This window comes from Rhinolophus sinicus, linkage group LG13 (assembly GCF_036562045.2).
Source record: "Rhinolophus sinicus isolate RSC01 linkage group LG13, ASM3656204v1, whole genome shotgun sequence".
Taxonomy (NCBI): domain Eukaryota; kingdom Metazoa; phylum Chordata; class Mammalia; order Chiroptera; family Rhinolophidae; genus Rhinolophus; species Rhinolophus sinicus.
The window spans coordinates 31864541-31878439 of NC_133762.1; the positions used below are offsets into that span (position 1 = coordinate 31864541).

A 13899-nucleotide genomic window follows, 5' to 3' on the forward strand; every position below is an offset into this window, starting at 1 on the left:
ATGACATTTCACATTGGTTGGGGAAATGGTGACAAGTGGTTAGATCTGGGCATATGTTTATCCTTATATCACCCTATTTTTTAATAGTAATTGTTTCTTATTATGATCATCAGGGTTAGATTTACAAACAGAAAAATCATTTGCTCTGTTTATTTACTAAGAATTTGAATAGAGATATTTTAATTTTCTTTACATTTTTATTAGGTTGGTGCAAAAGTAGTTGCAGTTTAAAAGGTTAAAAATAATTGCAGTTACTTTTGCACCAATCTAATATATCAAATCCAAACACTGATGATAACATGATTTGGGTATTAGAATTGTATTATTTTAGTCATTATCAGTCTTATAATTTGCTACAAGAAAGATAGTGATGATTAATAATAGGTATGACAGAAAAACTTTCTCAGGCATCTCATGAAAGAATTATTATAATTATTTTACATGTAAACAAATCAGTCACCCCAGCTTTTGAAATGCATTTCAAATGGACCAAAGATTTAATAGTTGTTTTTCCTTTTATGGAACTATACAGGCCTGGAAGGAAATAAAAAAGTAAGGGGTCTGTGGATTCCCCTGACCCGCTGACCTTTGGCTTCACCTGAGTGACAGCAGTCCGGGGTACAGCCAGTACCTGTGAGGTGATCACTCTTCTGTAACTGGGAATGGGTTTGACAGGGCAGCAGGCAGGGAAACGTCCCCGAGAGAGGCCTGGCTCCTATAGCGAGGCTGTGCCCCCTGCCACCCCTCCCTCTGACTTGGCCTCTGGGCCTGGCTTGGTCCAGGCAGAGGCGTCATCTTGTTCTCATGTGTGGGAAGGCTATGAAAAGAAAACCCTGGTTGGCCCAAACATTAAACAAGAATTACACTAGGATCTTTTGTTCTTACTCGGACATGGTCAGAATTAATTTGGAGGTCCAAAACAGGGTTATTTTGTTGTTGTCGTTTTTGTTTTTGAATCCGAGTTACTTAATGCAAGGATACAGAGGGAAGTACAAAACAAAAACACATGGCTGAAGTCTGTCAAATGGTATTGAAACATCCCCAGGTCCTTCTTCTTTGTTAGTGTTTGGGGGGCTCCTGACTCAAATTCTACAGCCCAGCTGCCGCTGAACCGCCTGTGAAAAGGCCCCAGTGATAGAAGTCAAGCAGTGGAGTGTGTCTGGGTTTCTGAGACATCCCCAGACAGAGCTTCAGAGATCTTAATCATTTTTTTTCTTCCTCCTCAGGTTTAATAGGGAAAACTTGCTTTCTGCAAACAACTGAAAAAGCTGCCCTTGGAAACTGTTTCTTTGGCCCTCATGGCGCAGCTGGAACTTGTACAGTGAGGCCCTTGATGGGACAAGCTTTTAGTCACTGAGCCCTCAGAGTGGCTGTCGCCATGGCCAGCAAGAGGAAGTCCACTACCCCGTGCATGATCCCGGTGAAGACGGTGGTGCTGCAGGACCCTGGGGGTGCGGAGGCCCCGGCCACCGAGCCTTCGCCTGAAGGACCCCAGCAGGATCTGCCCGCAGATGCGCCTGCCCCGAGCGGCGAGGCCGCCCAGAACCCTGGCAGCACCGACGGCACCGCGCTGGCCAACGGGCACCGGGCCACTCTGGATGGCTATTTGTATTCCTGTAAATACTGCGATTTCAGGTCCCACGACATGACCCGGTTTGTGGGACACATGAACTCCGAGCACACAGACTTTAATAAAGACCCGTCTTTTGTCTGCACTGAGTGCAGTTTTCCGGCAAAAACTCCGGAGGGGCTTTCTCTGCACAATGCCAAGTGTCACTCGGGGGAAGCCAGCTTTGTGTGGAATGTGGCCAAGCCAGACAATCATGTCGTCGTGGAGCAGAACGTCCCCGAGAGCACCGGCACTCCTGACCTACTGTGCGAGCCCAGCGCTGAAGGGACCGACGGGCAGGCCGAAATCATCATCACCAAAACTCCAATCATGAAGATAATGAAAGGCAAAGCTGAAGCCAAAAAAATTCATATGCTCAAGGAAAACGTCCCCGGTCAGCCCGTCGGTGAGGCCGTACCAACCCCATCAGCAGGGGAGGCGGAGGTGAAAGAGGGCGGCCACCCCTTTGTCAACGGGGCGGTCCCGCTCAGCCAGGCATCTGCCGCCTCCGCCAAGGCCCCGCATGCGGCCAACGGGCCGCTGATCGGGACGGTGCCGGTGCTGCCGGCGGGGATAGCGCAGTTCCTGCCCCTGCAGCAGCCGCCGCACGTGCGCGCCCAGCACCACGCCCACGCGCCGCCGCCCAGCGCCAAGTCCCTCCCGAAAGTGATGATCCCGCTGAGCAGCATTCCCACCTACAATGCCGCCATGGACTCCAACAGCTTTCTGAAGAACTCTTTCCACAAGTTCCCCTACCCAACCAAAGCCGAGCTCTGCTATTTGACGGTGGTCACCAAGTATCCGGAAGAGCAGCTCAAGATCTGGTTCACAGCCCAGAGGCTGAAACAGGGGATCAGCTGGTCCCCGGAGGAGATCGAGGACGCCCGGAAGAAGATGTTCAATACAGTCATTCAGTCTGTACCTCAGCCCACAATCACCGTGCTGAATACTCCGCTGGTTGCCAACGCTGGCAATGTCCAGCATCTCATCCAGGCCGCTCTCCCAGGGCATGTTGTGGGGCAGCCAGAGGGCACAGCGGGGGGACTGCTGGTCACTCAGCCGCTGATGGCCAACGGGCTGCAGGCACCAAACTCATCCCTCCCCCTAGCGGTGACGTCGGTCCCCAAGCAGCCGGCGGTGGCGCCCATTAACACCGTGTGTTCAAACACGACGTCCGCGGTGAAGGTGGTGAACGCGGCGCAGTCGCTGCTCACCGCGTGCCCCAGCATCACCTCCCAAGCCTTCCTGGACGCCAGCATCTACAAAAATAAGAAGTCTCACGAGCAACTGTCCGCTCTGAAAGGAAGCTTCTGTCGGAACCAGTTCCCGGGACAGAGCGAAGTGGAGCATCTGACCAAAGTGACGGGCCTCAGTACCAGGGAGGTGCGGAAGTGGTTCAGCGACCGGAGGTACCACTGCCGGAACCTGAAGGGCTCCCGCGCCATGATGCCCGGAGACCCCGGCTCCGTCCTCATCGACTCCGTGCCGGACGCGCCCTTCTCCCCAGCACCCAAGGCCCCTGAGGTGACCTGCGTCCCGCCGGCAGCCACTCTGGCCGCCCACCCTTCTGCCAAACGACAGTCCTGGCACCAGATCCCTGACTTCACACCAACCAAATACAGGGAGCGGGCCCCGGAGCAGCTCCGAGCCCTGGAGAGCAGTTTTGCACAAAACCCCCTTCCCCTTGACGAGGAACTGGACCGCCTGAGGACTGAAACCAAAATGACCCGAAGAGAGATTGACAGCTGGTTTTCTGAGAGAAGGAAAAAAGTGAATGCAGAAGAGACCAGGAAGGCTGATGGGATTAGCTCTCTGGAGGAGGGGGAGGCTGTGGAGGACGAGGGTGGGGCAGATGATTCGTTGGGTGACCTGAGGGTCCCTGGGGAGAATGGCTCCCCGGAAGTGCCCAGCAGCTACATGTTGGCCGAGCGCAAAGTCAGCCCCATCAAAATCAACCTCAAGAACCTGCGGGTCACTGAAGCCAACGGCAAAAATGAGCTGCCGGGGCTGGGCCCCTGTGAACCCGAAGACGACGGGCCAAGCAAGCTGGCCGAGCAGCCCCCTGGCAAGGTGAGCTGCAAGAAGACAGCACAGCAGCGGCACCTACTTCGCCAGCTCTTTGTGCAGACGCAGTGGCCCAGCGCCCAGGACTACGATTCCATCGTGGCCCAGACGGGTCTGCCACGGCCGGAGGTGGTGCGCTGGTTCGGAGACAGCAGGTACGCCCTGAAGAACGGCCAGCTCAGGTGGTACGAAGACTACAAGCGGGGCAACTTCCCACCAGGGCTGCTGGTTATCGCCCCTGGCAGCCGGGAGCTGCTGCAGGACTATTGCGTGACACACAAAACGCTGTGCGAGGAGGACCTGCAGAGCCTCTGCGACAAGACCCAGATGAGCTCCCAGCAGGTCAAGCAGTGGTTTGCGGAGAAAGCGGGCGAGGAGATCCGGGCTGTGGCAGACACAGGCGGCGAGGACCAGGGCCCTGGAGACCCTGCAGCAGTTCACAAAGGGCTGGGTGACACCTATTCGGAGGTGTCGGAAAACAGTGAGTCCTGGGAGCCCAGTGCCCCTGAGGCCAGCTCAGAGCCCTGTGACACACCGAGTCCCCAAGCTGGACGTCAGCTAGGTAAGGAGCCCCCCAGGAGCCATGGCTCTCCTCTGTGGGTGTGGGGAGGAGGCACCCACGGGTGGGACTGAATTCACTGCATGGGGGCATCTGCTGTTCTGAAGGCTGCCTGGCAGCAGGACTAAACTGCTTCAAGTACAACTAGCCGCAGATGTCATTGGAGCATAATGTGATAAAGGCTTAAGAGCTGGTTTTTCATTTCGTTTCATGTTCATTTAAACTGTGCAGGGGAAGGAACATAGTGAACCTACAAGGGGCCAAACTTTTCTCACCCTTTCTTAGCAAAAGGAGAGTAGGTCCAAACGTCACCGAATCAGACAGAACCACACCACTGGTAGGAGAGAGAAGAAGCACTTGTGAGGCAATTCAGCTCAAATTGGTGAACAAAAGGAAAGAGTCTTTCATTGTCCTTGGATACATGAGTATTTTTTTTCAATGATGAAAATACTATAATTTACATGTCTATTGTTCTTTCTGATGTAGAAGTAATGGAAAATCATCTTCCCGCTTAGCCATATATGGAATCAAAACCTTGAATTTTATTCCTCACTTTCTCTGGATCATGGTATTGGTACTTGACAGAAAAGTTTAGATTATTTTATTGAAGACAGTTTTGAAGCTACAGGCAAGTCACATAGTGAGGTATTGATTTTCTAGGCTCTGGGTCCTGGAGTTCCCAGCCTCTTCCCTTCCCTTCCCTTCCCTTCTTTTCCTTTCCCTTCCCTTCCTTTCTTTTCCTTTCCCTTCCCATCCTACTCTTAGGCATTCTCGTCCCCAGGATGACCTGGAGCCTTGTAACTCAGCTCCTCACAGGTGTCTGGGACCTGGGGAAGTGTCTGGATCTTCAGCTTCTCTGGTTCGTGGAGCTTTACAAGTTGGTTTTGGGACCTGGTGTTTCTGAACTTGGCCTTGTTTTCCTCCAGGGCCCCAGGAGGCAGTGAGGGCCTCCCAGGGAGCATCCTGAGCAGCAGGGGACAGGTGTGGCCTCCCAGCGCTGGCAGTGCTGGTTGCCTTGGGTGTCTTCTTCAGCTCGGGGCCTGCCCCCTGGGGGATGCCCACCCAGGCTTTGGCTTTGCCAGCAAAACAACCTGGATTGCTGGGAACTAGAAAAAACTAGTTTCTTTTGCTTTTATAAATTAAATTTTATTCTAAGTTATATTCTTGGGTAGCTGGAAATGGGGTAGTGGTTACAGAGCATTGTGAACATACTTACACCACTTCGGGCACTTAAAATGGTTAAAACGGTAGGTTTTATGTTATGTATACTATTTTATCGCAATTTTTTTTAAAAAGCTGACCTGGAATTGGGGTGAATGGGTTTGAATCGCAAGCCTTGACTCCCCTCAGCTACTAAATTCAACACAAAATGAAGTGTTGATGTCGTGGGTGGGGCAGAGCCGGAGTGCAGGGGTGTGGCATGCCGTTGCAGCATCGTCCTCTTCTGTCCGAGGACGGTTACCATGAGTGCAGGAAGGGCTTGTCTGCGTATCTGTCCGCGATTCTCACGGCTTTGCCGGCAGCCGCTGTACAAGGGCCACTTCTGTAGGCAGCACAGATAACGGTCCTCTCTGAACAGACCCACTGACTCTGACTTCAGGGTTGGAAGTTCTAAATGAAGTGAAGACACACATGTCGGAGACTAGAGCCAGCTGCTGTTCTGTTAGCACAGTATGTTCTGGAGAGCCGGAAGGAGAGGGCAGCGCAAGGCGGATTAGGACAGGACCCAGAGGTGGCGGTGGCCTGGGGAGCGGGGCCGAGGAGCGCAGCGAGGTCCCAGAGGAGACGAGCTCCTGCCCGGCTGCGAGGCCCGGGGTTTGGCGGTGGGCCCTTGGAGTGTCTGTGGCCGCACCAGATGTAGCCGGCATCCCTTCTTCACATTCCCTCAGGCTGCAGAGTAGGGAGTGGCTGGCAAGGCATTGCTCATGGAATTAAGAGGTCCCCAAAGCCAGCGGTGCCACCCTGGCATGGCAAAAATGGCATGCTGCCCTGGGGGCTATGCCAGCGACAGCTGACAGGGAGGTGACAGGCATGTGTTTTCTCCTCAGAAACAGACTGAATCTGAACCAATGACTGTGAAGGAGTGGCCAGTCTGGGATGCCGTCTGCCACGTGGAAGGGCCCCACCTTCTTTCTGCTGCCACATGCCGTTCCCATGCCTGGCCGCTGGGAGTGCACAAGAGCTTCTGGAAGCCGCACAGATGGCCCAGAGCCCTCCATCACCTTCGGCCTGCCACCACCGAGCAAGCAGGGACAGCGAGTTCCCATCAGTTCTTCCTCCCACAATGTAGGACCTTTCCTTTGCCTTCCAGTGGATAAAGTAGTTCAGATTTCATATTCATAGACACGGAATCAAAGTTTAAACATATAAATCCGCCTATACACATTTAATAAAACATCGTATTATAAACACTTTTATTACATAGAAACTTTGGTTAGCAAAGCAGTACATTGTCTTTTACGTCATCTCTGAAAATGCCCTGTGTCTGTTCTCTGGACATCGCTGGGGCCTCATGTCCCCTCACCGTCCAGGGTCAGGCAGGGGTTATGGGCAGACTCAGACTCCATCTGGAGCCCCTGTGCCCGCTTGGTTCCTCACGGAAGGCTGTACCTTTGAAGAGATTCCCGTTGTGCTCACTAAGCGGTGACCAGCAGCGTTTCCTGCCGGGCTGGCCTCGCCTGATGGGACGACCAGTGCAGAGCCCACTGTTACCCACGTTGAAAAATCGGGCTGGTTATGTGATTAGCGTGTGATGCTCACCGCTCTCTTAAGTGGTTGCAGGAATTCTGCTTTTTCACGGAAGTTTGAATCATGGACCATAACTTTTCAGTTATCAGAGCAACTGAAGAAACATTTGTTGTCAAGCCTAATGTACTGACCTAGGTGCCCGCATTTTTTAAAAACCTAGACATGTTTAGAGCGAGAGGAAAATTGAAAACAGAAACAGGTGGGGCTGAAAGAATGCACAGCACAGAGTGGGGGTGTTCTGAGCCCTTCACCCTATTTCCAGAGCCGCCTGTGTTTTAGGAAGGAAGACCCACACTTGCCTGGAAGTGCGATTGAGCGCTGATGGGATTCAGGACTTCTTAGAATGAGCCGAGCTGGGTGGTCTTCGGCACAAAGACCTGCACGCAGGGGTTCCTGGCAGAACACCCACAGGGCTCCTGGCACCCTCGCCAAGGTTCCGGCTGGCATGCTGGGCACTCGCCTCAGGGCTGCTGGCCACCACTGGACAGGTCCTTGTGAGGATTTATATTTTGATGGTTCAGTATTTATATCCACAAACTTGGAAACAAGTTCTCTGCCTACTTTAGCCTAACCCTCATATCCATTTTTTTCAATTGAGAAAGATCACAGGAAAAGGTGCCTTTGCAACATTGGGAAACTTGCTTCCAAAGCTGTACTAAATGGTACATCCCTATTTCCCCAAGACTGGCTGCTCTGAGAGTGGCAGGGGGATGAGTAGGGTGGGCAAAAGAAGCATCACCTGCAGCTCTGCTCAGCTCCAGGAAATCACCTGCTTCCCGAAGCATCAAGGCCTCGGGGACTCGGCCCTCCTGGGCCCAGGCTGGGTGGGCAGCACGAGGAGACTCCAGAGGGAGGGCAGGGGCTCTGGGCAAGAAAACGAGCAGTGGCTCAGCCGCAGCCCTTGTCCCCGCCCCACCAGGGAACTGGACCGGGCGGCGCCCCTCACGGGCTGCCTGCGAGGACGAAGACGCTGGCAGCACCTTCTGCTTCCAGGAGAGGGTTCGCTTGGAAACTAGAAGCCCTCCAACCATTGTGATTCAGAAGTGTCTTCTCCTGCTCTCTCTGTCTCAATAGGGACCACCTCTTACGTGTTTCAAACAGGTGACTTGTGAGTACTTGGCAAGTTTTGCAGCCTGTTTTTGTATCCTTTCCATTTTGGGTGTAAAGCTCAAGGGCCTCTCTGCGGAATCGCCAAGAATGGCAAGTTACTGTCTTCCTTCAGAGAACAGACACCTGGAATTTTCCCTGTAGTGTTTATGTACATGCAGATTAATTTATATGTACACATATACAGTACAGATATCCATTTGATACTTTGCTCATGAAATGGACATCTGACATGTACCCTTGAGGACCTTAATGGCTGGCACGTGGTCTTTGGGGAAAGTAGCCTGTGTTGGAGGGAATGCTGGTATGTGGGGTGCACTGGGCGGTCTGACACGAAGCCTCCTCCAAGTATTGGGGAGACACCCTCCCGGCATCAACCCCAGGGCACTGCACGCACTGGCCAAAGGGGTGTGTCTTCAGAGAGGGTTTTCTTGGTTATTTGTATTCACATTTCATTTACAACCCAAACAGCAAGACAGAAAAAATAAATCACATGGTGGACAAGTTCATGTAGGACATAGAGAACGATCCACCCTCGGCACCAGCTCGTTGTTAAAAGCTGGAAAAGTTGGCCTGTTTTCCTCACAGGTGTTGTCCTCCCCACCAGCCAGGGCCATGCAAACGAATGGTGAGATTGCCCAGGTAAGGAGGCCAGTGAGTGGCCAGACCCTTCCCTTGCCTGTGCTCTGGGATAGGAGTGAATAAGTGGGTATGGGCCTCATGCTTGGAAAGAATAAGATGATCAAAGGCGACAGTGGGAGAGACGGTTGGGTCATCGAGCAGGTGCCTAACGGGGCACTGCAGCAGGTACCCAGGGCTTTGATGTGGGTGCAAAACCATGAACACAGCTAACCAGGCACAGAGGGAAAACCCACACAGGCCCGGAAATCAGGGCTGCACCAACCGTGCCATGGGCCTGTGGGACAGCAGCCGCCAGCCCTGTGGCCCTGTCACAAGGCGGCTCCCTGACAGGGTGGATTCTGTGATGTCTGTGATGTCGCCTATGGTGGAAAGCAGTGTGGGCTGCAGATTAGAGGGGTGGGGTGGGGCTAGTCTGTCCTGAAGAAAAAGCCTATTTTGTAAGGTGACTAATCTTTCCCCGCTCCCTGCGTGCTCCTGGACTCATCAGAGACAGTACCATATTTCGGTGTTTCTCGTTGCCTAGGGCTTATCCATGTTTGGTTTATTGTTTTTTTACATGGGATTGTAGATCCAGTTTTAGTAGGTGAAACCAGATCACCATTCTAATACAGGAATTCTGGATTTATGATACATATACTTTGCATATTTTGATTGTTTTATTTCTTGATTCATGAGGAGCTTTTTGATTTGGGAGGAGGTCCTGATGTCCGGGAGTTCCCGAAATAGAATGCCGAGTGGTATGACTGCCGGCGCTTTGGGCTTCGGCAGGTCCCGGGGGTCAGGGCTCCTGGCTTGGCCGAGTGACTGGCAGCTGTTCAGGTGGACCAAAGCGCCTCGACTCGAGGACCCCACACCCCGCTCTCCAGAAGCAAAAGGTGGGAGCTGGGCAGTGTCGGGTGGTACCTTGTAGGCTCCCACCTGTAGGGATGGCCTCGTCCCAGCTGGCCGTGGGGGCTGTCCCTCCAGGAAGTTTCAGTGTGTTCTCCAGGCTGAGATGTGGCTCTTGTGGGTTTTATCCCACTCAGTCAGTGGTCCAGTGACAGATCCTGTGTCACCTCCTTCTGGCCTCTGACTTGGGGACACCTGGCAGGCTGCTTGCCATGCAGGGGGCTCGCGTTTCTATGCACACACTCTCCCATGGCATCCTGCTTGTGCTGCCCTGTCTGGGACCCTGTTGCCTCTTACCTCCCTGTTCTCTTCTCGGACCAAAATGTTGGGATTAGAGCAGCTTTGTCAGTTCAGACATCACAGCCCAAGTGGATAAAGGACTTTGCAGAAGAGAACCAGCCAAGAAGAAAATCTTAAAACCAATCCTGTAGTTTGGGCTTTTCCTTATGTTTTTCCTCCCCTTTGTCCTTGCTCAGAGTTTACCTGAGGCAGGTTATCTGTTTGATTCACCTTTTCTATGAAGTTTAAATTTTCACGAATCCCATTGATTTGCAAGGCTCTGTTGTATGCTGGAGAAGAAAAAGCCTCGAGACATGTAAAGGTCCACACAGCCAGCTCTTCCAGGCCACAGCCAAGCGGCCTGCCTGGGTCAGGACAGTAATGGGGCTCAGTTCTCCTCCCTCCAGACGGGAGCCCCTCCCTCTGCAGAGTCTCCTGAATCAGCTTCCTTCGCCGCCTTTCCCTAGGAGCACAGGCCCTCCCAACCTTCCTGCCCAGAACTGGGCAGCGTCTCCATGTAGCTCGGGGAGCACCTGCCCTCAGAAAAGCTCCAGGACCTGAGAAAGGAGGGTATGGAGCCCAAGCCTCTCCTGCATAATCCCCTCCCCGAGCGAGGCTTCCATCTGGGTACCCACCATGCTGTTTATGTTATGGCCCGTTTATAGCTGAGGAGGCCATGAAATGGTTGGGTTTGATTTGGGCTCAGGAGATGGAAGCGGCTGTCACGGGCGCTGCGTGACTCCCTGCCCAGCCCAATGCTAAGCCCAATGGAACTGACAGGCCTCAGCTCGAATTCATTTCTGCTGGAATCTGACTGTGCTCCCAGGGTCGGGTCGCAGTGGGAAGAAGGTAGGGGGACGAGCCCCATTTTCCTGTAGGTGACCCGGTGTCCGTAAGTAGCTGTGAGGACCACAGAGGGTCTGCTTGTTGGTTCTTCAGTTCCGAGCTCATTGTCAAGACTGGCCGTTCTGTGACCTGCCTGCAAAGCTGGCCTCTCCTTTGAATGGGGCTAGTCCTTCACCAGACTGGGGACATGACAGCCTGGACCCAACAGGAACCAGGCATTCTACTTGCTCCAAAACCTGGACCAGGGGTGGAGACCCCAAGTCTGGGATGGACTAGGCAGGCCCTGGTTACCATACAGACAAGGACGGGCTGCCTTGATTTTGAAAAATTCAGATCGTTTAGTTTGCAGGACTGCAAGGATTCATGAAGAACATATAGTTTCTGCTTTGCTGTCACCAGCACTCAGGCATTGTCACCAGCCCCCAGGCTTTCGCAGGCCACAGGACCTGGTCCTTGCTGTTGCTCAGGCCTGAGCTGTCGTCGCCCAGCGGAGCGAGGGGCGAGCAGTGAGCAGGGCTGTCGGGGTGAGGGGGGGTATCTTCTCTTCTGGCTGTGTAGTGTCCTGCTGGCCCCTCGGGGCAGGTGGCAAGCCAGGGTTCCTGAGAAGAGTCCGAGTGTTTACCTGAAACTTGCCGTTAGTGCCTCTTCCTTCCGGAGAAGGGCTCTGTGGTGAGCATGTGTGCACACAGGGCACTGGAGTGTGTTAATGAATAGCTCTTCTTGGCTAATGCTTTATAACTTCTGTTCCCTTCCATGATAAATGGAGCGTTTAAAAGTACACGGTGTGACTGGAGCTGAAGGTGAAATGTCTAGGATGAGAAAGGCTGTTCAGAGTCACTGAATATAAAAAGCTACAAGTGCTTGGTCTTTCCCCGAGTCAAACCCCAGCGTAGACACACTATTAGGGGCCGAGTCTACCCATGTGGTGCCTGTTAGTCCTGTAATTTGTGTTTAAGAGGTTGTCACTCATGCCTGGCTCCTCCCCATGCAGCTGTCTTATTCGTGCAGTTTGCTGGAAATGTGGGCGGGGCCCCAGGTTGAGCCACGGGAGAGGGGACAGCCAGCACCGCCCCCCGCGGCCCAGCAGGGATCCAGCATGGTAATGGGCCTCAGTGAAACTGGGCCAGTGCCAGGGGAGGGAGAAGTGGGCACTCCTGTGCAGAGGAGTTCCCACCAGGCTTCTGTAGAGCCGCTTTGTTCAGCTGTGTCAGGAGGGCCAGACTGTGCCATAATTGTTATCAAAAGGGAAAACATGCCAACCTCCCCTCTGCCCTGCCGGCCATTGTTCATTGACAGTTTACTGAGCAGTCTTTGTGGGAGTTGCCAGAAGCTGCAGATTCCTTCCTGCCGGTCCTGATTCCTGGTTTTCTACCACCCGACCCACCGTGTCTGTTCTGGTCTCCATGCAAACCTTTGTTCTCGAGGGCCACACTGCTGCGAAGTGACACGGGAATGACTGCTGAGCAGTTTGCTTTGGGTGCGCTTCCTGTCTTCCAGAGATGGCTGAAGAAATGATTGTCTTGGTGCTAAGAGGCGACTGCCCTGTTTTTGTCCGGAGGCAAATCAGAACTTTACCAAACTGTGTAAGAGGGGCCCACCTCCCGCGGTGGCCAAGTGAGAGATACCACACACAGGCATGCTTGGACTGTCACGTAGGCCTGGGTGGAAGGGATTCTTTACCTGGGTAAATGTTTCTAACAGAAATGGAACTTGCCTCTGGACAGTGGCTGTGCCGAGGTAGGAGGAGGGGACGGCCCTCGGCTGTCTCCAAGCATCACAAGGTCCCCTGTGGGGATGCTGCTATTTCTAAGATGCAAATTGCACATTTCCTAGATTTTGTATCTGTGGATTTGGATAAGGGAGGGGAACAGGGACAAACTGCTTGTACAATTTGAAATGGGCCGAAATGGTACTTCAGATCTTTTTGATTGTTCCTAAATAAAAACGTAAATACATTTCACATTTCCTGACTTTATTTTGTGGGGGAGTCAAAAACATAAAAAGCTAAAAACACTTTAGATTTATTCTGTGGGCAAGACCGACCTTAAACTTGGATGGATGAGGTCCATTTTCCTCAGCCCACTTCAGAAAAGTTCCAACTTGCCCGTCTCCTGTACTGCTTGATCCACTGGAATGGCTTCTACGTGACAGAACTGCGATGTTTTTAGAAATTACGCTAAATGCAAACAGAGTCAAACCAGGAGACATCAGGTATCTGGTGAGAGGACACTGGCCAGACTTTTCCTGTGAGAAAGATATTGATAAGCAGCACTTGTCATTTGCTGGCGGGGGGGGGGGGGGATATGCATAAGGACCCAGGATAGGAAGCAGCTTAGTGCTGAGTCTAAAAAGCAAGCCCTTGGGAGCTAGACCTCACTGGTGTGGAGCCTGAAGCCAATCAGCTGCCCCCAGGGTGGGTGCAGATTTGGGCAGTGGCTCCCTTAAGACACCGGGGTGTGGCCAAGGTTGGCAGTAGTGGCCCGCAAGGGGTCACTGTGGGCTTCCGAGCAGGGAACAGCCTGGGTGCCACAGGGACTATCAGAGGATGACCCAGTGTGGAGGGTGGAACTGAAATGTGGGAGGAGCATAATTTTATTTTGTTCCAGGAGCTACTTTGGTGGGATAACCTGTTACGACTTAACGGTTGTTTCTACCTCAACAGAACTGAAATGGTGAGATGATGCCTCAAGTTGAAAGCCAAGTTTCTAGCCCCAGGCCCAGCCTTCGGGTGATGTGCAGGCTGTGCCTGGTCCCGCTGGGAGAACTGCCCTCTCCGCTGGTGGCTGCAGGTCCTCAGTCCTGGCAGTGAGCTCGGCTGAGGTCGGCAACTGCTCCCGCCTTCTCTTGACAGGCAGCCTGACAGTGACGGGCTCCGACCGGAGTCCTCCGCTCAGGCTGCAGTCCCTGACCATGGCGGGAGGCGCGCTGTGCGTGTGCAGACGTTCATGGGTGAACGTCCAGGCCTGCCGCTTGGAACCCGCTCTCCTCGTCCCTGGTGTGCCTGCCGGCAGCCAGGTGCAGAGGACCCTGCGAGGGAGCCAGGCCACTTCCCCTTGTTTGCCCCTGGTACCAGTGACTTCCTGTCCTAGCTCTGCTTTTGGTTTCCTCTGCCCCAACTGCCCCCAAGCACCAGTTTTTCCGAAGCTTCCCGGGTACT

The 13899-nt window shown here is 53.2% G+C and overlaps 1 protein-coding gene across 10 annotated transcripts in view; it reads left to right on the forward strand.

Annotated features, from left to right (window-relative positions):
- The window catches only part of ZHX3 (zinc fingers and homeoboxes 3), a 134472-nt gene extending 121775 nt beyond the window's left edge, over positions 1–12697 (forward strand). For all 10 annotated transcript variants that reach the window (XM_019749006.2, XM_074317284.1, XM_074317287.1 and 7 more), the window contains 2 exons: positions 1227–4235; positions 6281–12697. In XM_019749006.2, the coding sequence (XP_019604565.2) occupies positions 1379–4235; positions 6281–6291 (2868 nt within the window). In that variant the 5' untranslated portion in view covers positions 1227–1378 and the 3' untranslated portion in view covers positions 6292–12697. The remainder of the gene's footprint in view (positions 1–1226; positions 4236–6280) is intronic.
- The last annotated feature ends 1202 nt before the right edge of the window (positions 12698–13899 follow it).